This window comes from Dipodomys merriami, unplaced genomic scaffold (genome assembly GCF_024711535.1).
Source record: "Dipodomys merriami isolate MVZ:Mamm:240054 unplaced genomic scaffold, mDipMer1.0.p SCAF_322, whole genome shotgun sequence".
Taxonomy (NCBI): domain Eukaryota; kingdom Metazoa; phylum Chordata; class Mammalia; order Rodentia; family Heteromyidae; genus Dipodomys; species Dipodomys merriami.
Window position 1 is genome coordinate 942,956 of NW_027204738.1, and position 22,017 is coordinate 964,972.

At 54.7% G+C, this 22,017-nt stretch overlaps 1 protein-coding gene across 5 annotated transcripts in view; it reads left to right on the forward strand.

Moving 5' to 3' along the window:
- The window catches only part of LOC138841565 (regulator of telomere elongation helicase 1-like), a 27,936-nt gene continuing 5,919 nt past the window's right edge, over positions 1–22,017 (forward strand). For all 5 annotated transcript variants that reach the window (XM_070042299.1, XM_070042301.1, XM_070042302.1 and 2 more), the window contains exons 1-22: positions 1–174; positions 857–1,102; positions 2,261–2,459; positions 2,778–2,871; positions 3,991–4,072; positions 4,294–4,354; positions 5,875–5,950; positions 7,870–7,954; positions 11,739–11,804; positions 12,759–12,912; positions 13,856–13,894; positions 13,963–14,041; positions 14,908–15,005; positions 15,275–15,330; positions 18,240–18,314; positions 18,393–18,474; positions 20,390–20,522; positions 20,644–20,757; positions 20,842–20,882; positions 21,022–21,107; positions 21,209–21,286; positions 21,634–21,711. In XM_070042299.1, the coding sequence (XP_069898400.1) occupies positions 1,001–1,102; positions 2,261–2,459; positions 2,778–2,871; positions 3,991–4,072; positions 4,294–4,354; positions 5,875–5,950; positions 7,870–7,954; positions 11,739–11,804; positions 12,759–12,912; positions 13,856–13,894; positions 13,963–14,041; positions 14,908–15,005; positions 15,275–15,330; positions 18,240–18,314; positions 18,393–18,474; positions 20,390–20,522; positions 20,644–20,757; positions 20,842–20,882; positions 21,022–21,107; positions 21,209–21,286; positions 21,634–21,711 (1,878 nt within the window). In that variant the 5' untranslated portion in view covers positions 1–174; positions 857–1,000. The remainder of the gene's footprint in view (positions 175–856; positions 1,103–2,260; positions 2,460–2,777; positions 2,872–3,990; positions 4,073–4,293; positions 4,355–5,874; positions 5,951–7,869; positions 7,955–11,738; positions 11,805–12,758; positions 12,913–13,855; positions 13,895–13,962; positions 14,042–14,907; positions 15,006–15,274; positions 15,331–18,239; positions 18,315–18,392; positions 18,475–20,389; positions 20,523–20,643; positions 20,758–20,841; positions 20,883–21,021; positions 21,108–21,208; positions 21,287–21,633; positions 21,712–22,017) is intronic.

Below are 22,017 nucleotides of genomic sequence, written 5' to 3' on the forward strand. Positions count from 1 at the left end.
GGCTCCGCACCCGGGCCGGGCCGCGCGGCCCCGGAACGGTTTCCTCCGGGGGCGTTAAGCGGAGGACCGGAAGTGGGGCCGGAAGTACCCGGCGGACCGCAGCAAGTGAGCACCGCGGCCCGCCAAGTCCGAATTTGCAGACGGCGCGGGACGCGGGAGCTTCGCCCGGAGCCGGTCCGTCCCCGGGGCGGAGGCGCGGGGCTCCGCGCGGCGCGCAGGCCTGAGGCCTGGCTTCCGTCCGCAGGGGCCGCGGCGCTCCCCGGAGCTCGGGCTTCTGCGCCGCGTGCGCGCTCAGCGGAGCGGGGGCGGGGGGGGGGGGAGGCGCGGGCCGGGACTGCACAGACTTGTGTCCCGGGACGCCTTTTCGCTACTTTGGCAGCAAGGAAATCCCCTGAGCCGCGGCGGGCCGAGGAGGCCCGTAGCGTGCTCGCCCGGGGTCCTGCTGAGGCTGAGTCCACCTCCTTTTCTGAGCAGGGTGGAGGTCTGGGGAGGGCCTACTCGGTTGTCATCAACCCAAGGCTCCCCCTAAATAGGGAATAACACGGGGATGGGAAGGTGGCGCCGTGGTAGAGCGCTTGCCTCCCATGCATGAGGCCCCGGGTTCGATTCCTCAGATCACATAAGCAGAAAAGGTCGGAAGTGGCGCTGTGGCTCGAGTGGTAGAGCGCTAGCCTTGAGCTGAACAGCTAAGGGTCAGTGCCCAGGCCCAGAGTTCAGGCCCCACGACTGACAAAAAAAATAGAAAAAAGGAAAAATAAAGTGCAGGGTATAACATGCTGGCCTTTTGCCCTCCAAAGGAAGGTCTTCCAGAAATTGCTGACAAAAGAATCTCTTGCCTTTCCCGTGTCTGTTGTAGGGATTTCTGTAGAGAGCACATGATGACCCAGTTCCACATGCTGGCATTACTTACCTGAGGAGGCTGAGACGCCAAGATACTCAGAGGGGATCCAGACAGCCTTCATCTCAGCCCACCATTGTGCTATCCTGAGACCAGGCTGCTATGCCCAAGATAGTTCTGAATGGTGTGACAGTGGACTTCCCTTTCGAGCCCTACCAGTGTCAACAGGAGTACATGACCAAGGTCCTGGAATGTCTCCAGAAGGTAAAGCCACAGAGGCGTTTGTTTGAGGGTAGGTCAGTGGGGTAAAAATTTAGTGGAGATCTAGGACACCTCTTCTCCAGCACATTCCAGCCAGGCCCTGCATTCTACCATCAATAGGGTTTCAAGGTGGGTAGGAGATTCTCCATCAGTCAAGTGAACAGAAGAGATGATTCTTCATGGGGGTGTTAGGTGTGCCTTGGGACCCTCTGAGTAGATAGCATCTGAGCCGATACCAGTGGATGGAGAGTGGCTATCATATCAGGAGAAAGTGTTTCCATATAGAGGAGCCTACTCTTTCTTTGGGAGGTCTTTGAATCCCAGAGGTGTGCAGGGAAGTAGAAGAGGGCAGGTTACTTACTGCCGGGTTTCTTGGGGTGTGCTCCTGTACCCTGCTCACCCTTCCCCGCTGTAGTTTCTTGTTGAGAACTCTTATATAGGCCATCAGATTCAGATGGGACAGGGTGAGTGCCTGGATCCAGAATTGCAGAACAGTTTCCTATTTTGAGACTTGACACTTAATTAGTCATCTTACTATTTATATTAGGCTGAAAAACGTTGCCACATTTTGGGTAATGCTCTGAAAATTGTTTGCTAATTTAATTGGTGTCTTGTAGGGCAGGAGTGGGAAATGTTTTATGGACTTTTGTTCCTTAGAGCTTTTGCTACCTGAGGGTGGGGTGGGCTATGCCTTTTTCTTTTGTTGTTATTGTTGTTGTAGGTCATGGGGCTTGAACGCTGGGCCTGGACACTCTCCCTGAGCTCTTCAGCTCAAGGGTAGCGCTCTACCCCTTGAGCCTTGGCACCACTTCCTGGGTTGTACCTCTTAAAAGAGTCATCCTGCCGGGCGCTGGTGGCTCACGCCTGTAATCCTAGCTACTCAGGAGGCTGAGATCTGAGGATCGCGGTTCAAAGCCAGCCTGGGCAGGAGAGACCATGAGACTCCTATCTCCAATAAAACCACCAGAAAACCGGAAGTGGCGCTGTAGCTCAAGTGGTAGAGCGCTCGCCTTGAGCTGAAGAGCTAAGGGACAGCGCCCAGGCCCAGAGTTCAGGCCCCACGACCGACAAAAAAAAAAAAAAAAAAGAGTCATCCTCTTGCTTGCCGGGCTGTCTCCCAGCCTCCCCTCTTCTTTGCACTCTGCTTCCAATCCCATTCAGAAGGTGAACGGCATTCTGGAGAGTCCTACGGGCACTGGGAAGACGCTCTGCCTCCTCTGCACTACGCTGGCCTGGCGTGAACACCTCCGCGACGCCATTTCTGCCCGCAAGATTTCCGAGAGGGTGCAAGGGGACCTTCTTCTCCATCAGCAGTTCTCATCCTGGGGGAACACCACTGCTGCTGCTGGAGACACCATAGGTGACTCTTTTCCTGGGCTCTCCCTCCTGACCTTGTGTGGGGACAATTGGGAAAGGATGGACCCAGGAACAGGGCTAGTCCATCTGGCCTAATGTTGTTTTCTGCAGAGTTGAAGAGAATTTTGTACCCTCAACTTCATTTCTATCTAGAGAGTAAAGTAGGGTAAGAGCTTTTTCTGGAATTAGGGCACCACAGGTATCCACATCTGTGCGGGGTTCATGGTTGTTGGCAGGGCTGAGTTAGCTTAATTCTGCTTGTGTAAACACATGAGAACATTGCCTGAAGTCACCCCTTTTACTCTTTCTTATGCTTGGACAGATTGCTACGCAGACATTCCAAAGATCATCTATGCTTCCAGGACCCATTCACAGCTCACTCAAGTCATCAGTGAGCTTCGGAGCACCTCCTACCGGTGGGTTAGCAGCTTTACACTTGTCTTATTAGCACAGTGAGCTTGGTGTGGGGCGAGCGTGTATGTGTGTAGGAGGTGAAGCCTGCTGCTTGTAAAAAGACAGCTTTGTGGGGCTGGGAAGCTGGCTCAGTGGTAGAGCGCTTGCCTTGCATGCCTAAGGCCCTGGATTTGATCCTCAGCATCATATACGCAAAAAGAAAAAAGCCGGAAGTGGTACTGTGGCTCAAGTGGTAGAGCACTAGCCTTGAGCTGAAGAGCTGAGGGACAGCGCCCAGACCCAGAGTTCAGGCCCCATGACTGGACACCCCCCCCCAAAAAAAAAAAAAAAAGACAGCTTTAGCTCAGTGGAAGAGCCCTTGCTTGGCAAGTACAATGCCCTGAGTTTTACCCTCAGATTTTTGGGGGAAAAAAACCCAAAAACAATCTTCAGGAAAAAGAAAGTACTACTCTGTGTTGGTGGTTACTCAGGAGGCTGAGATCTGAGGATTGTAGTTCAAACCAGCCTAGGCAGGAAAGTCCATGAGACTCAACTCCAATTAACCACGCAAAACTGCAAATGCAACTGTGGCTCAAAGTGGTAGAGCAAAGAAGAGCTCAGGGACAGCACCCAGGCCCTGATTCGAAGTGGTAGAGCACTAGTCATGGGTATAAAAGCTTAGGGACAAAACCTAGGCCCTGAATTCAAGCCCCAATTCATGACCAACCACCCCTCCGCCCCCCCAAAAAAAACAACTTTGGCCTCGTTCTCTAGGCTCCTTGTGGGTTATAGGGGCCAGCACTGTGTGTGTGTGTGTGTGTGTGTGTGTGTGTGTCTGTCTGTCTGTCTGTCTGTCTGTCTGTCTGTGTCTCCCTGTCTGTCCAGCTTCATTCATGAAGGGAGACAGGGCTGCCTCTTGCCAGTTCCCAGCCGAGTCTTGGAATCCTGCCTGTGCTCCTGTGTGGGACATGGATAGCAGATTGTTCTGTTGAGCCTTTCCTGCCTTACCTCCCACCTCTGTCCTGAGATGGTCACATTGCAGCCACTCTTGCCACCAAACTCCCATGTGCTCCTTTGAGTCTCCACACAGCTCACATTGCTGGGCCCGGCTGCTGGGTCTTGACCCCTTGGCTCTCTGCCAGGCCTAGGGTATGTGTGCTGGGCTCTCGGGAACAGCTGTGCATCCACCCTGAGGTGAAGAAGCAAGAGAGTAACCACCTGCAGGTAAGCTGCCACCTCCACGGCTCTGTTGGGCTGGTGGTGCTTCCGGTTTTCAGGCCCTCGCTGTGTGCCAGCAGATGTTGACCACAGGCTTTTTGCCTCCTCGTGGTCGCAGCCAAGATTTAAAGTTTGTTGGGGGCAGGGCATGGAGAGGAGCTGGCAAGGGCTTGAGGATAGATGGCCCTTTCTCGGGCATCTTATGGCTTTCTCTGCTCTTCTTGGAGATCCACTTGTGTCGCAAGAAGGTGACTAGTCGCTCCTGTCATTTCTACAACAATGTAGAAGGTAAGCCTTCCCACCTGGTCCTGCATTCGTACTGGCTTGAGGCACAGTCACCTCTTCTCTACCCTACCTGCGTCGCATGGGCAGGGGGCTTTGCTGTAGCTCCCGTGGGAATGTGTCCGGCCAGTGTTCCACTCCGGAGGTCAGTGGGCACTGCTCAGCTGGCACTGGCATGGGTCCTGAGGCATAAGGGGAGGTTTGGGCCATAGCATCAGTGCCCATGCTGTCCCTGAGCCAACGCTTCCACTCCCTGGCCTCTGCCCAGGCCTGAGAGCTGCAGTCCAGCCCCCTCTTGGGTTTGACTCCTTACTGCTTAGCTTTTTAGAAGGTTGCCCAGCTGCTCTGGCCTGTTATGAGTTCTCTAGCAGCTGGCCAGCCCTGGCTGTCTTGGGAGCAAGCTGAAGCCCATGAGGGCTCCAGGAGGAAGGGGAGATCTTTGCTCATCAGGAGAGACGCTGCCAGTTGAAACACTGCCTGGCCACACCTCCTTGGGCCTGGAAGGGAAAGCAAGCATGGGGCTAGCACCTCCACTCAGGACTCACTTTTGGTGGGGATCTCTCCATGCCTGTCACCCCTCTTGGCCTGCTTCTTTTTTCTGCTCCCCACTACGCTCGCTTGCTCAGCTCTGTCTAGGAAGTATAGCAAGCTGGCTTTCAGCTGCAGCATGTGTTGATTGGCTGGTCTGCTGCTGTGCCCCGCCCCTGCCAGTCCTGCTGTCCCTGGGGGGTTCGGGGGAAGTGCCTATATGTGTGCGTAGTTTGTGTGTGCTTTCTGGCCTCCGCAGGTAAGGACTGGGCCTTCATCTGTCCCAGGAAGGGGAAGGGCAAAGCAACGCAGTAGGTCAGGGCACGGAAAGGAGGCTCTTTATCTTCCATATGTGGTTGCCTTCAGACTCTGGGACACTTGATAGAAGTTCCTGGTCTTGCGCACGTGATGTGGGGCCCAGAAGTTAGCAGTTTACTTCCCCAGGGTAGTCCCGTGGCCAGGGCAGGACAGCCATCAAGGTCCTTTCTGTTCTGGGCCTTGCAGCTAGCATGGGTGGCACCAGTACCCAGGCTGCTGTCCTGAGGAAGAGGATGGACCTCCCCTGGCCCTGCCAGCTCCCCGCTGGCTGTGACACGCCAGCTTCCTCCCGGTGGCAGCGCAGGGGCTGGGAGGGTGGTGTTCTCACAGGTCACGTTCTCCGTGTCCCTCGTGACGCGAGCCGTTAGGCTCTTCCCAAACTGTTTCCGAAGGCTCCTCCTGCCCTGGAGGTAAAGAGGGTGCCTGGGCCCGTGGGGTCTGTTTTGGCATTTGTCTGAGTCCTCCCTCGGCATCAGGCTGGCCACTGCCTGCTGGGTGTGGCGCTCGGCTCCCTTGGGCTCTCTTCCTCCGGGGTCCTCTCCTGGGACCCAGCCTCCAGGCCAGGTAGGGCATGTCCCACTTGGCCTGTTGCATGGGAGCGCATTTGTCCTGGGCGTCCATGCTCATGGGACCCTCAAATGGCCCCTGAGGTGTGTACTGACCCTGTGTCTTTTCTACAGAGAAAAGCCTGGAACAGGAGCTGGCCACTTCCATCCTGGATATTGAGGACCTTGTCCGAGGCGGGAGCAAGCACAAGTGAGACCCTTCCCTTCCCATCGAATGGTGTGCACGGTCGATCGTTGTGACGTGGTTGGGAGGCGCCGTGCGTTTACGGTAGACGTGACGTGGGAGGGAGGCGCCGTGCGTTTACGGTAGATGTGACGTGGGAGGCGCCGTGCGTTTACGGTAGACGTGACGTGGGAGGGAGGCGCCGCGCGTTTCCTCTTCACGTTGTGACGTAGTTGGGAGGCGCCGCACGTTTTCTCTTCAGGTTGTGACGTGGGAGGGAGGCGCCGCGCGTTTTCTCTTCAGGTTGTGACGTGGGAGGGAGGCGCAGCGCGTTTTCTCTTCACGTTGTGACGTGTTGGGAGGCGCCGCGCGTTTCCTCTTCACGTTGTGACGTGACGTGGAGGGAGGCGCCGCGCGTTTTCTCTTCACCTTGTGACGTGGGAGGGAGGCGCCGCGCGTTTTCTCTTCACGTTGTGACGTGACGTGGGAGGCGCTGCGCGTTTCCTCTTCACGTTGTGACGTGACGTGGGAGGCGCCGCGCGTTTCCTCTTCACGTTGTGACGTGACGTGGGAGGCGCCGCGCGTTTTCTCTTCACAGTTTCACGGCAGACTCGTGATGACACGGGGCGCCGCGCGTTCTTTGCTTTCTGTAGAAGTGACGGCTGCCCGGTTCACTCGGTGCAGAGCTAAGCGCAGTGACAGAGGAAGCCCCCCTTCCCTCTGGCCCTCACCCCCACGGCAGCCGCTGTGGACAGAGGCTGTGTGATTTAGAAAAACACACCCGGAGCCAGGCATCCCCGCGGGGACAGACAAGCCCCTCTACTTCTTAGGTACAGTTAACCAGCAACAAGCCGGAGCTGGAGGCAAGGCTCAAGTGACGGAGTCACCCCTGGAACAGGAGTTTAAGGTCCTGAGTTTAAGCTCTAGTACAGGCACAGGGAGATAGGGAAAGGAGGAGGAAAAGGGAAGAGAAAGGGGAGAGTTTTCTTTGTGCTTATTCTGCAACGTCCTTTACCACTTAATACACTTGGAGTTCCCGTGTGGGTAACTTAGCTCCCTTCTGATAGAGCATATCTCCATTGGGCACAGTATTTGAGTAGCCAACTCAAACACTTGAGGCCCTAACTTCCATCTCCAGCACAGAAAGGGAAAGAGGGAGGGAGAGAAAAAATTCTGCTCTTTTTTGTTGTTGTTGGTCGTGGGGCCTGAATTCTGGGCCTGGGCGCTGTCCCTCAGCTCTTCAGCTCAAGGCTAGCCCTCTACCACTTGAGCCACAGCGCCACTTCCGGCTTTTTCTGCTTATGTGGTGCTGAGGAATGGAACCCAGGGCCTCATGCATGCAAGGCAAGCGCTCTACCACTGAGCCACCTTCCCAAGCCCAAAAGTTCTGCTTCTTAAATTAATTATTATTTGTGGCAGTCCTAGGGCTTGAACTCAGGGCCTGGGCACAGTCCCTGAGCTTTTTAGCTCAAAGCTAGTGCTCTATTACTTGAGCCATAGTTTCACTTCAAGCTTTTTGGTGGTTAGTTGGAGATAATTGTCTCATGAACTTTCCTGCCTAGGCTGGCTTCAAACTACAATCTTCAGAGCTCGGTGTCCTGAGTAAGTAGCTAGGGTTACCGACATAAGCCACCAGTGCCTGGCACCCTACCTGCCTTTTTTGTTTTTTGTACTTCTGTGTTGTTTTTTTTCCCTGATGATTCAGGAACAGGCCGGGATTTTGTTGATTTTTCGCACACTTTGTTGGTTTTGTGGTGATAGGGTTGAACTCGGGCTTTTCTCCTGGCCTCACAGAGTTTTGAAGTAGGTGATATTGTCAAGGAGCTGTTACCGCACGGGTGCTGCCTGTGCCAGCTCTGCTGGAGGCCTGTGTGCAGGGTGAGGGCTCCTCCTCCCCCACGTGCCCATGTGGGCACTTACAGGCTCTTCTCTCCCTTTTCTCCCAGAGCATGCCCTTATTACCTTTCTCGGAACCTGAAGCAGCAAGCTGACATCATCTTCATGCCATACAACTACTTACTGGATGCCAAGGTGAGGAGCTGATGACTTCCAATGTCCAGGGGATGTCCCTAGACTGGGGAGTCAACCACGGAAAGGAAACCAGGAGCGAGCCTCTGCTGCTCAGGCCCTCAGAGCCGCAGCTGAGGGTGGGTCCTGCCCCTCCATCTTTCATTAGGGGCCAGAAGCGGATCTGATGGGACTGTGAACAGCTGTTGGTTCTGAGCAGCCTGAGCACAGGCAGGCTGGTGGTGAGGAGAGTATCAGGTAGAGCCTCTGGGTCAGGGCCTAGCTTCGGTTCTGGCAGGAGGTACAGAGAACACAGGAGATAGGAACATTTTCCTGTTGTCAGTGGTTTCTTTCTAGTATGTTTTTGTGGTACATCTTTTTGTTCCTCACCCTTCATTTATCATGGTCTGTGTATCAGTGGCTTATCCTTTCACTGTTATGTTTTGGTCAGTTGTGGGGTTTGAACTCAGGGCCTGGGCATTGTCCCTGAGTCTCTTTGTACTCAAGACTAGCATTCTACCACTTGAGCTACAGTGCTACTTCCTGTTTGTTTGTTTGTTTGTTTTTTCAGTTGTGAGGCTTGGGCGCTGGCCCTCAGCTCTTCAGCTCAAGGCTAGCACTCTACCATTGAGCCATAGCTCTACTTCCAGCTTTTTCTGCTTATGTGGTGCTAAGGAATTGAACCCAGGGCCTCATGCATGCAAGGCAAGCATTCTACCACTGAGCCACCTTCCCAACCCCTACTTCCTGTTTCTGAGTGGTTAATTGAAGATAAGAGTCTCATGGGGACTTTTTTGCCCAGGCTGGCTTTGAACTTCAGTCCTCAGATCTCAGCCTGCTGAGTAGCTAGGATTATAGGCAAGAGCCACTGGCACACGGTAGCTCTTAAAAGCCAGAGGGGGGAAAGTGGAGACAGTCTGTGGATGGCAGATAGAGCAGAGCAAGCGAAGCTGTAAATGGGTTAGATAGAGGTTAGACGAGGTGCCCCGTAGCAGAGCACCTTCGCAGCAGTGGAACAGGGCGGGTTTGAGGCATGCGGTTCTGGTAAGGTGTGCTGTGGTTGGCACCTGAGGGAGTCGTGTAAGAACTGCTGCAGGCGTGGGTCTGAGCTCCATCTCCACGGCTAACACGATAGTTGCATGGAAATGGGAGTGGTTTGCAAGAACAAGACAGTTCTGTCTTGTTTAAGCTTTGTTTTTTGTTGTTGTTTTTTAAAAAATTCCAGTAGTGGTGTTTGAACTTGGAGCCTTGGGGCTCTTCTACACCAGACTTTTCTTCTCTAGGCGATAGAATATTATGAAGTTAGTTATATTGTCGTTCCTGGCTTTGTAGCTAAGAGAACAAAGACACAGAATTTTAGAACCTTGATAAAGTCTCAGAATAATTAAGGAGCTAAGGGTTTCAGTTAACCAGCAAGAATCTGGCAGTGAAGCTGTGGCTCAAGTGGCAGAGCAAAAAAATCTAAAGGACATGTACAGACCCTAAGTTCAAACTCCAGTACCAGGGGCTGAGAATGTGGCTTAGTGGTAGGGTGCTTGCCTAGCACGCACAGAGCCCTGGGTTCAACTCCTCAGCACCACATAAAACAGAAAAAGCTAGAAGTGGCGCTGTGGCTCAAGTGGTAGAGTGCTAGCTAGCTTTGAAAAAAGAAGCTCAGGGATGGTGCTCAGGCCCTGAGTTCCAGCCCCAGGACTGGCAAAAATACATTCTCCCCTCCCGCCCCCCCCCCCCCAAAATCCTCCTGTACCAGCACCAAAAAAAATAAAAGAAAATTTAGGCTATTAAAAGGTCAGTCACAGAAAGGGAGGGAGATGCTCCTGTGCTCAGAACACATAAATTCCTGTCATAACCAAATAGTCTACTTCACCACTGGAAGAGACCCGAGCAGATCCTTCTCTTTCTAAGGGATGGAATAGCTATGTCTATATGGAGGCAGATACTCACCAGATAATGCTGACCAAAACTCAAGGGAAATAACACTGCGTTCCTACTGAAATTGCTATTTAAGAGTTAAGGGGCAGGGCTGGGAATGTAGCTCAGTGGTAGAGTGCTTGCCTAGCTTGCATGAAGCCCTGGGTTCAATTCCTCAGTACCACATAAACAGAAAAAGCTGGAAGTGGTGCTGGGGCTCAAGTGGTAGAATGGTAGCCTTGAGCAAAAGAAGCTCAGGGACAGTGCCCAGGCCCTGAGTTCAAGCCCCAGGACTGGCCGGAAAAAAAAATTTTTTTAAAGGACTAAGCATGTAACCTGGTGGCAGAACACTTGACTAACATTTGAAGGCCCGAATTCCATCTTCAGTACAGAAAAAAAAATAATGATAAATGAGGTGTGGAGCAACTGGAGGTGTCTGTGTCTGGTGAGTGGTAGTGGTACAGCAGCTCAGGAAATACAGTGTACCAGGCAGCCTCAGAGAGGAGCTGGGTGCACAGACAGGCATGTGGTCCCTAGAGCTTCCTGTGGGAAGAGGCCTGGCAGTCCCACATAGCAGAAACCATGAGCAGCCAGGAGCGGGTGAATGTCAGGCAGCCTTCCTAGAGCAGCAGACACACAGCGGTCCTGTGGTTGATCTGATGTTCTGTAGGAACCCACTTATCTGTCAGAATTAGCTAAGACATTTCATTAAAACCTAAGTTGATTAAGGAATACACCAGTGATGGGCTGGGAAGGTGGCTCAGGTAGAGCACTTGCCTAGCATGCATGAAGCCCTGGGTTCGATTCCTCAGTACCACATAAGCAGAAAAAGCCAGAAGTGTGCTGTGGCTCAAGTGGTAGAGTGGTAGCCTTGAGCAAAAGAAGCTCAGGGACAGTGCCCAGGCCCTGAGTTCAAGCCCCAGGACTGGCAAAAAACAAAACAAAACAAAAAAACGCCAAACCCCCACAGATACCCAATTACAACCCATATTGCTCGTATCAGAGCCTGGGCACTGAATTTTTGAATGTCTCCAGGTGTGTGTACGCGTTTGTGCAGTGTCAGGTCTACAACTCCTGGCTGTCATGGCTTCCTGGACAGGAAGCTAGACAGGCCCTTCTGGTGTATGTACGTGTTCTGGGACAGACTCCTGGAGCACCCAGCTTTGGTCAGACCTTGGCAGCTTCTGGGTCGCCTTCCAAAACTGCTCTGGAACAGCTGTCCTTCCTGACTGCTGGGTCTGAGGGCTCTTTGTTCCTGCCCCAGGTGTGTGTGGGGTGTGTGTGTGCTTCTGTCTGTGTGTGTTTCTGTGTGTTTTGTGTGTGTGTTTGTATGTGTATGTGGTTTTTTTTTTTTTTTTTTTGATCAGTCATGGGGCTTGAACTCTGGGCTTGGGCGCTGTCCCTCAGCTCTTCAGCTCAAGGCGAGCGCTCTACCACTTGAGCTACAGCGCCACTTCCGGTTTTCTGGTGGTTTATTGGAGATAGGAGTCTCACGGTCTCTCTTGCCCGGGCTGGCTTTGAACCGCGATCCTCAGATCTCAGCCTCCTGAGTAGCTAGGATTACAGGCGTGAGCCACCAGCACCCGGCTGTGTATGTGTTTTGTGTGTGTGTTTCTGTGTTTCTGTGTGTGTGTTTCTGTGTGTTTCTGTGTGTGTGTCTGTTTCTGTGTATGTGTGTTTCTGTGTGTGTTTGTGTGTGTATGTGTTTTGTGTGTGTGTTTCTGTGTTTCTGTGTGTGTGTCTGTTTGTGTGTGTGTTTGTGTGTATGTGTGTTTCTGTGTGTGTGTGTGTTTTGTGTGTGTGCGTGGTGCCTGTGGTGCCCATCATGTGCCTTAGTCTCCCTTTCCCTGCCTCTCCCTCTCCTGTTTTGCTCCAACCTGACTTGCCTTCTCTGCAGAGCCGCAGGGCGCACAACATTGACCTGAAGGGGACAGTTGTGATCTTCGATGAAGCCCACAACGTGGTAAGTCTGCTGTCTTCACCCTGATTTCCTAAGACTTTCTTTTTTTTGTTATTGTTGTTGTTGTTGGTTGTGGGTCTTGAACCCTGGGCCTGGGCACTGACCCTCAGCTCTTCAGCTCAAGGCTAATGCTCTACCACTTGAGCCATAGAGCTACTTCCGGCTTTTTCTGCTTATGTGGTGTTGAGGAATTAAACCCACGGTCTCACACATGCGAGGCAAGTGCTCTACCACTGAGCCACCTTCCCAGCCCGCCTAAGACTTTCTTGAGCAGCCCCACTGAGACCCTGGAGACCCAGGTACTGCTGCCGCCCTGCCCTGTCTTACTAGATGCCTTAGGTGGCCAGAAACTAGCCAACTGGGCCCTGGAAGCACCCTTAGGCACGAATCCAGAAGTGAGCCCCTCATTAGACCTTCTCCCTCTGGCCTGCCTATGGGAATGGCCTGGCTCAGTGGTCTCCGGGACTCTGCTCTTGTCATTCTCCTTCAGGGTCTCCGCATTCAGGTTACTTGGCCTGGTCCTGAGAGGTGTGTCGCAGCAGAAGTTCCCCCTTGGTCCTCCGTTGGTCCTTCGTCATTAGCCTGTTCCCACACTGCCTCTGTGGCCTTGCTCAGGGCTGTGTGCTTGCCTTGGAGGCCGGGCAGCATGCCTGGCCACTTTGGAGTTTGGGGAGAGGCCTGGGCCTCCTGGGCCTGGGTGGCGGGGACTGCCTGCAGCCCCTGCTTGGCTCTAGCAGTAGTCCATGTGCCACATCTTCTGACTTTAGAAGCCAGAAATAGTAAATTTTTATCTATGAAACATTGGCAACTAAAATGAAATAATAAACTTTAAACATGGGTAGAGTACCCAGTTGTCTCAGCTGTGACCAGGGGCCAGGGCTTTGGGGACTTCATGTCACTTCCGCTCCCGGGACCCCATCCTGGTGTTCTTCAGCGACAGTTTGCTTGGGTTCTCAGGAGAAGATGTGTGAAGAGTCGGCGTCTTTTGACTTGACCCCCCGAGATGTGGCTTCGGGACTAGAGGCTCTCGACCAGGTTTTGGAGGAGCAGACCAGGGTGGCACAGCAGGGTGAACTCCACCTGGAGTTCAGCATGGACACTCCCAGCTCAGGTGAGTTTGTCAGGAGCTGAAAGGTGTGGATGAGGTGTGGAGTGGCCTCCCGGAGGACAAAGGGCCCTGCACAGCACCTCGGCCGGGCTTGGGCCCTTCTGTCCTGGAGGCATTTTAGGATGACCTTGAACCTGTTCCTCCTGTGATTAGAGTTATATGCAATTCTACTGTTTTTTTTTTAAAGCTTTATCAAGGATTTATGTTCATTTTAGAGGATGAAGTATGGAGAATCGGGGGTGGGAGACATTCCCACTCCTTATGCAGATAATGGGAGTTACAGACTCAGAAATGACAGTTGCTGTCCGCAGCCCTTATCTTTCTGAGCTGAGGGAACATGCTTGGCTTTGTTGCCTAGCAACTCCAATTCTTAAATAATGCTTCTAGGTGAGTGAGGCCTATCCTACACACTCTACCACTAAGCCGCGTTCCCGACTCCACACATGTATGTTTCTTTTTTTTCTTTATTTTTTTTGGGGGGGTCCGGTCATGGGGCCTGAACTCTGGGCCTGGGCGCTGTCCCTCAGCTCTTCAGCTCAAGGCTAGCGCTCTACCACTTGAGCCACAGCGCCACTTCTGGCTTTTTTCTTTTTGTTTATGTGGTGCTGAGGAATGGAACCCAGGGCCTCATGCATGCAAGGCAAGCGCTCTACCACTGAGCCACCTTCCCAGCCCGACACACATGTATGTTTCTAAGGGTGAAAGACACAGCCTCGTATTTGAATGTGGGCTGAGGGCTTCAAGTAACTTTTTCTCTTGAGTGCTCTCCATCCTGGTGCGTGTGTCTTGTACTTGTGTGCTTTCACTCATGCTGGCTTTTTTTCTCGTACCTGACCTTTCTGTCATGCTGGGGGTTTTCTTTGCTGGTGCGCTGGGACCTCGGGCAGGCAAGCGTGTCGTCGGGCAGAGTGCTGTGAAACCATGAGTGTGCTTCCTTCTGTCACAGGCATCAATATGAATCTAGAAGACATCGCCAAGCTGAAGAGTAAGTGCTGTCCTTCCTTTCCCATGGAGACTGGGTGGCCCCGCCTCTGACGACCCTTTGACTTGCAGTGATTCTGCTTCGCCTGGAGGGGGCGATCGATGCCATCCAGCTGCCTGGTGATGACCGGGGAGTCACCAAGCCTGGGAGGTGAGGGACAGACTAACCCTGCGACCTGTTGCTCCACGAACCACTGGAGCTGGTAGGCAGCGGACACTGGGCTCTGACTTCATGGAGATCTGGGTCTGACTGCCCAGGCCTTAGGCTTCACCCACCAGCAGAATCTTTTCAGTGTTTGAGGCCCAGCAGGAGTGGACCTTGGGTATGTTGAGATAGTGTTCTCAGCCCTTTCCTCTGGCTGGCTCCTTGTGGCTGGGAAGGTGCCTGTTAGGAGAGCTTATTGGGGTGACCCGTGTAGTTACCCACCATGTGAAGGGCTCTGGGAGACCCAGAAGATTCTGAGCACTCCACAGGCCTCCAGATTTATTTATTTAGCAGCAGGGTTTGCCACCTCCGGTGAAGGCAGCCCAGGGGTAGCTCTTCTGGGCACAACACACCCAGTGGCCATGCTGGTACCAGTCCTGCGGAGTGTGTTGTGGAATCTTGAGCTGCTTCCCTCCTCCCTGGGCCATCTGATTTCCTCTGAGCTGTAGCCCTCTCAGAGGCTCCCAGCTCTTTCCAGATAAGCAGCTGATGTACAGTGCTGGCCTGGCTCTTGGCTTTCTCTCCCAGACTTACCCTCAACAGCCCCACCATAGGGCTTGCCGTAGCTTCCACTGCCCCTGCCCTGTCTCTTTCCCAAGTTCTTAGGGAACCTTCCCAGAGCTACCACCCAGAAGTTTGATCAGGACCTCGCTTTACCCAAGGTGGAGGCTCACCTCATCCCAGGGCCCAGTGTCCGGGTCTCACACCAGGGCTGCTCTTCCCTCCTGTCTGGTGGCTCCTGAGGGCAGAGCCTCTGGCCTCCAGCCTTGGCCTTCCTGAGGGCTCAGCCCGTCCTCTTTCCTCTTTGGCAGTTACATCTTTGAGCTGTTTGCTGAAGCCCAGATAACGTTTCAGACCAAGGGCTGCATCCTGGATTCCCTGGACCAGATCATCCAGCACCTGGCAGGACGTGAGTGTCTGGGCCACCGGCCTGGGGCACAGCAAGCCAGCGGCCCTGACGCAGACAGGGCTGAGGCGGAGGCACGGCTGTGTGTGTGTGCTAGAACCACACCACCAGTGTTGGTAGCCTGCTTTGGTCCCTCCTCGTGAGCAGGAGTCTGGCCTGCAGGCCCCGGGGCCTTGCTGGCGTAAGGCAGGGCTTGGCACCGTGGTCAGCACTGCTGGCTCCCGGGCTTCCTTTGCCTGCGGTTTGCGTGTCAGCTCCTTGCTGTCCTACAGGTACTGGTGTGTTCACCAACACAGCTGGCCTGCAGAAACTGGTGGACATCATCCAGGTAGGAGCCCACTTTCAACTACTTGTGCCTCTTCCTGAGGGAAGTTGGTGAGGGGTTTCCAGGACAGGACAGGGGTCTCCTGCTACATGTCTGATTGGCTAACCCTTGTGCTTCTTTCCTCTTGCCTTGAATGCACTCCAGGTCTCTAGAGAGGCAAGGGACAGTGGGTCCAGCCATGCTAGCTGCTCAGTGGCCAGACACATCCAGGGGTGGAGAGTGGCAGCCAGGCGGTCTCCCAGGCCCCTCAGGGTCAGGGAGGACACACATCCTTACTTACAGATGGGCCCTGGCTCTCCAGCTTGAGAGTCAGTGATTTCTTGAATAGCATCTCAAGGAGAGGACAAATGGGAGCCCTAATAGGAGGAGGAGGGGAGGGAGGGGAGACGGTTGACCAAGAAGCAGGCCACCACTGGGACCAGCAATTCCATGTGGAAAATTTCCACCTTTTCCTCCCTTTGGCTAAGACGATCCCCAGGCCCCCACCAGAAACTCACCAGTGCATTCTTTGTGTCTGTCCCTGCAGGCCAGCACTCTGGTAAAATTCAGAGCCTGTGTATGACTGCCTTACATCACCAGTGTCACCGTGTGCACACCCACACAGCGTATGTAGGTGCGCGATTCTGCATTTGTGTGTGTGCCTGCACATGCATGCACGTACACACACACACACACACACACGAGACCTTGGTTCAGGTCTCTTATGCACACACACACACACACACGAGACCTTGGTTCAGGCCCCTTATGCACACATACACACACACACACACACACACACACGAGACCTTGGTTCAGGCCCCTTATGCGCGCGCATACACACACACACACACACACACACACACACACACACACACACACGAGACCTTGGTTCAGGCCCCCTATGTGTGCGCGCGCACACACACACACACAAGACCTTGGTTCAGGCCCCTTATGTACACACACACACACACACACACGAGACCTTGGTTCAGGCCCCTTATGCACACACACACACACACACACACACACACACACACACACGAGACCTTGGTTCAGGCCCCTTATGCGCGCGCGCGCACACACACACACACACTGTCCGTGGAAGACATTATCCCTGCCCCTTATACACACACACACACACACACACACACACACAGGAGACCTTGGTTCAGGACACACATACACACACTGTCCGTGGAAGACATCCCTGCTGGTTAGGACACACACACACACACGCACGCACGCGCACACACACACACACACACACACGCACAATCTCACTCCGTGGAAGACATCCTCCCTGCTGGTTAGGTAGCAGCTGTGAAGCGCTGTCACCTTGGGTTCAGCCTGATTTTCTGCTTGCCCCTGCGGTCTGTTTCCCTTGTGCCTGGTCACTGCAGTACCTCTTGGTCACTTTTTTTTTTTTTGCCAGTCCTGTAGCTTGAACTCAGGGCCTGGGATTGTCCCTGAGCCTCTTTGTGCTTAAGGCTAGTGCTCTACCACTTGAGCCACAGTGCCACTTCTGTGATTTTTTTTTAGTAGTTTATTGGCGATAAGAGTCCCATGGGGACTTTTCTGCCTCTGAGTAGCTAGGGTCACAGGCGTGAGCCACCAGCACCCAGCTCTTGATCACTTGATGCTGCCTTCTCTTCAGGTGGCACTACTTGAACACTTGTCTGTTTCCCATTTGTAGAGCTCTTCATCCTCTGTGTTGACCACTCTGTGCATATTCTCTGATGTTAGGAGTTTTATTGTATAGTCTCATTCTTCCCAGCCCAGGCTGAGAGGCCTGATCACTTCTGCACTTCTGGTTTTCTTTCTTCTTTCTTTTTTGTCGGTCATGGGGCTTGAACTCTGGGCCTGGGCGCTGTCCCTGCGCTCTTCAGCTCAGATGAGCGCTCCACCACTTGAGCCACAGCTTCACTTCTGGTTTTGGTTTATTGGAGAGATAAGTGTTTCATGGCCTTTCCTGCCTGGGCTGGCTTTGAACTGTGATCCTCAGATCTCAGCCTCCTGAGTAGCTAGGATTATAGGCCAGAGCCATTGGTGCCCAGCTTCACCTCTGGTTTTGTAAATGTTCTTGGAGTGGCCTGGCTCTGTGTAGGTTGTGAACCTGTCCTGTTCCCTGGGAAGAGCAGCTGCATGTTCTCATTTACTGAGGTTTTGGTAAGTTCTGATATTGGCTAGAACAGATTCCTTCTTATTATTCCTTTAAACTTGTCTCGATGTTTTGTCCACCACATGACTTTTGGAGTCAGGCTAGAACATTAAGTATCTGGATGAATTGGAGCTCCCAGGAGCCACAGTGGGCAGGGTCCAAGTCAGAGGAAGTTTGAAGGCTACTGTATGCAGTGGAGCGGTGTATGCAGACTGTGCGCAGATTGGCAGTTGCTGCAGCTGCCTGGGGGGGGGGGGGGTCAGGATTGGTGCACAGACAGGTGATGAAGACTTGTCTGCTTCTTTCACACACCTGTTCTCTGTTCAGGCCTGAGGACGTGTGCCTAGAGAGAAGGGGCTGCCAGGCGCCGTGGCTCACGCCTGTCATCCTAGCTACTCAGGAGGCTGAGATCTGAGGATCACGGTTCAAAGCCAGCCCGGGCAGGAAAGTCCGTGAGACTCTTATCTCCAGTAAACCACTAGAAAACCAGTAGTGGCGCCGTGGCTCAAGCGGTAGAGCGCTAGCCTTGAGCTGAAGAGTGCAGGGACAGCACCCAGGCCCAGAGTTCAAGCCCCACAACTGATTAAAAAAAAAAAGAGAGAAGGGGCTGTTGTGCTTGGCTGTGCAGCCCTGCGGGTCTGTCCATCCTGAGTGTTGCTGGGGACTCGGAAGAAGGAAGTGACTTCAGGCTTCTGCGTGCTGGGCCAAGAAGACTCAGTTGCCCTGCTGCATCATGAAGGGCTTTGTGCTTCTGTGCTTTCTTGCCTTTCAGATTGTGTTCAGTGTGGACCCACCCGAGGGCAGCCCTGGTCCTGTGACTGGGCTGGGAGTCTCACGGTCCTATAAGGTGGGAGCTGCCCGGGGATGGGGCAGGGCTGGGGTCTCACACCTGTGGGGCGGCTTTCAGCCCGCGTTTTCCCTCCAGGTGCATATACACCCTGACACCGGCCACCGGAGGGCAGCACAGCGGTCAGACTCGTGGAGCACCGCCGCATCCAGAAAGCCGGGTACAGGCCTCCATGTGTACTCAGTGATGCTCTGCTCAGGGCCAGGCACAGCTGCAGCCCCTCCCTTTCCCTCTGAAGAGCAAAGACCTCAGGAGGCCCAAGGCAATGTCACCTGCTCAGCAGATTCCCGCAGTTGGCGGTGATAGGGCCCAGTCTGCCAAGAGCATAGTCACCGAAGCCAAGGCAGTGGCAGAGCAGCCAGCCAGCACCAGGCCTGGCCCCTGCTTGCCTCAGGCCACCACGTGAAAGGCACGAGGCCAGCCGCCGGCAGCAAGGTCTGCCTACAGTCTCCCCTCCTTGCCTGCTGGCTTGGCTCGCTTCCCGGCGTCTCAGCGCGGCACCAGCACTGTGCAGATGGAGTCTGGGCCTCAGCGGGCCTGAGGCTGGCGGTGAGCAGTGAGGCTCCCCAGGCTCCACGTGCTGTTACCCCCAGGGCTCGGGGCTCCCTTCCTGGCTCAGTCTCCCTCCTGGCAGCACTGCATTCCCTGCACATGTCAGGTAGGGTGTGTTGCCGCCTTGGCCCCCATTGCTCATTCCAGCAAGACCTTACCTCTGAGCTTCTGTGAATGCCCCATCCTCTCTGGGCCACTGGTTCCAGTTCAGAGCCTTGTGTGGGATGCCGGTAGGAAGCAAAGGACTGGTGTGGGGGCAAGGTCAGCCAAGGTCAGCCAAGGACTGTGGCCTCCCTTGCGTGAGACCTCCTGACAGGAAGTATCCATTCTCCGGGAGGCCTGTATTGTCCTCAGGTGCCAAGGGGCCATGGAGAGTATGGCTCCTACTGCTGAAATCACAGAATGGCACTTCCCTGGTGAGGTGCTAACAGCAAATTACTTCTTAGAGGTGGACTGGTGCCTGTGCGATGGCCCTGGCTCTTCCCTGGGCAAGACAGCTTCCCCGGCGGCATGGAAGCAAGCCTTGCCTTTCACAGGAAGCGATCTTATCCCCACTGGTGCCTGGTCTGTCAGTGTCTTATTTTTACTTATTGTATTTATTTTTGCCAGTCCTGGGTCTTTTTTTTTTTTTTTTTTTTTTTTGTCGGTCCTGGGGCTTGAACTCGGCCTGGGCGCTGTCCCTCAGCTCTTCAGCTCAAAGCGAGCACTCTACCACTTGAGCTACAGCACCACTTCCGGTTTTCTGGTGGTTTATTGGAGATAGGAGTCTCACGGTCTCTCTTGCCCGGGCTGGCTTTGAACCGTGATCCTCAGATCTCAGCCTCCTGAGTAGCTAGGATTACAGGCGTGAGCCACCAGTGCCCAGCCAGTCCTGGGTCTTGAACTCAGGGCCTGGGCACTGTCCCTGAGCTGCTTTTTGCTCAAGGCTAGAACTCTACCACTAGAGCCACAATGCCACCTCTGGCTTTTCCTGTGTATGTGGTACTGAGGAATCGAACCCAGGGCTTCATGCATGCTAGGCAAGCACTGCCACTGAGCCACCTTCCCAGCCCTTCAGTGTCCTCCTGGTGTTGGTTTAGCTTCTAAAGCTTTCAAAGACTTGAAGATGAGCAGATGGCAGCCTGTCAGCCCCAGGATCTGCCTGGAAGTGGCCTTCCCTCCAAACCGGTCACCTATGGCTGCTGGAGTCCGAACCTCCTCCCCTCTTCTGCAGTCATACTTAGAACATGCTGTAATCACATGATGCTGTTTCCTTCCCGTGTGCTTCTAATGGTGTGGCTCTAAGACCAATGCCACAATCCTACCTTCTGCAGATGTTGGGGCTGGGGAGTACTGCCCTCTCCGGGTATACCCCAACGTCTGCCTGGGTCTATTTCCTGCCCTCCAGACCCCCAGGAGAGGAGTTGGACTGCAGGTTGAGCGTAAGCCTTTTGTCCTGCCTGGAGAACCGAGGCCTCTGGCTGTGGGTAAGGAGGATGACATATCGCCTCCCAGGGCCGTCCTCACGCCCCTCTCTCCTGCAGGGAAGGTGCTGAGCTACTGGTGCTTCAGCCCTGGCCACAGCATGCGGGAGCTGGTCCACCAGGGCGTGCGCACCATCATCCTCACCAGTGGCACGCTGGCCCCACTGTCTTCCTTTGCCTTGGAGATGCAGATGTATGGGCTACCTCTGGCACAGGCCTGGGCTCATGATGGGGGCAGGGCGGGGGTGGGGTTACCCATGGGCCAGGGTCCTGGGTGTTCCCGTCCTCAGAGACGACCTGCTGTCCGTTCTCAGCCCCTTTCCAGTCTGCCTAGAGAACCCACACGTCATCGACAGGCACCAGTTCTGGGTGGGGGTCATTCCCAGAGGCCCGGATGGAGCCCAGCTCAGCTCTGCATTTGATAAACGGTAGGCGTCTTGGTTTCTGGGTCTCCCTGCTGTGGAAGGGGCCCTGAGGTCCAGCCCTTGGGCAGCTCTTCCTGGCCTTCGCAGGTTTTCTGAGGAGTGCCTGTCCTCTCTGGGAAAGGCCCTGGGTAAGTAAGTGCCGCTGTACACGAGCCCCGTCCCTGAGGAAGCCCCTCTGGGGGACCCCCACTCCACATCTCACTCCTGGAAATCCATGGGAGCTCTGCAGAACTTCACCCTGCCTGACTACAACTATTGTATGTGCAGGCAACATTGCTCGCGTGGTGCCCCATGGACTCCTGGTCTTCTTCCCTTCGTACCCAGTGATGGAGAAGAGCCTGGAGTTCTGGAGGGTGTGTTCCCTGTGTGTGTTCCTGAAGTGGCCCGCAGCCCGTGCCTGCCCATCTGACGGGTGGAGGGCTGCTGCCTATGTCCCGGCTTCCTCCCCTCACAGGCCCGGGACCTGGCCAGGAAGGTGGAGGCTCTGAAGCCTCTCTTTGTGGAGCCTAGGAGCAAAGGCAGCTTCCCAGAGGTCTGTGCCCAAATGAGTTCCTGCTGCCTACCACCCTGTGAGGCCCCAGGCCGGCCGCCGTTTCCCACCAGGAGTTCGGGTGCCTGTGCGTCCTTCCTGGCCTGGATGGGTGCCTTGGAGGAGGCGTGCGCCCTGTGGTGTGGAGACTGGAGTGGTCACTTGTCAGCCCCGGACTCCGGAGGTCCCACTTCTGGGAAACGTTGGGGAGGCCCTGCTCCTAGTGGGTCCGCTGTGAAATTCTGCCCAAGTCCAGCCGAGACAACAGATGGCAGCGGGGGGGGGGGGGGGAGGGGGCTCACATGAAAAGAATAAGGCTGGGGCACACAGCTGGACCCTTCTCCTCCTAGGTCATCAGTGCCTACTACCAGCGAGTGGCCTCGCCCGGGTCTAGCGGGGCCACCTTCCTCGCAGTGTGCCGGGGCAAGGTGAGGCCTCTATGTCTCCCCCCTCCCCCCCCCCCCCCCCCCCCCCCCCGGCTGCCTGTCGGGCTGAGTTTCGTGTGAAGCAGGCACTGTGTCTCCTATTCCTTGGGCTTGGGCTCGGTGTCTAGCAAGCAGGTGCCAGTGGTGCTGCTGGCCCTGGGGCCTACTGGGGCGATGCATAGGCCAAGGGCAGGCAGGGGTTCTGAGCATGGTATTGGTCATGGGCTTTAGGAGTCACAGGCCCAGCAGGGGGCCAAGTCAGTTGCCACACCGGGAGGGGCTCCTGTAGAAGCTGGGGATGTGTGCACA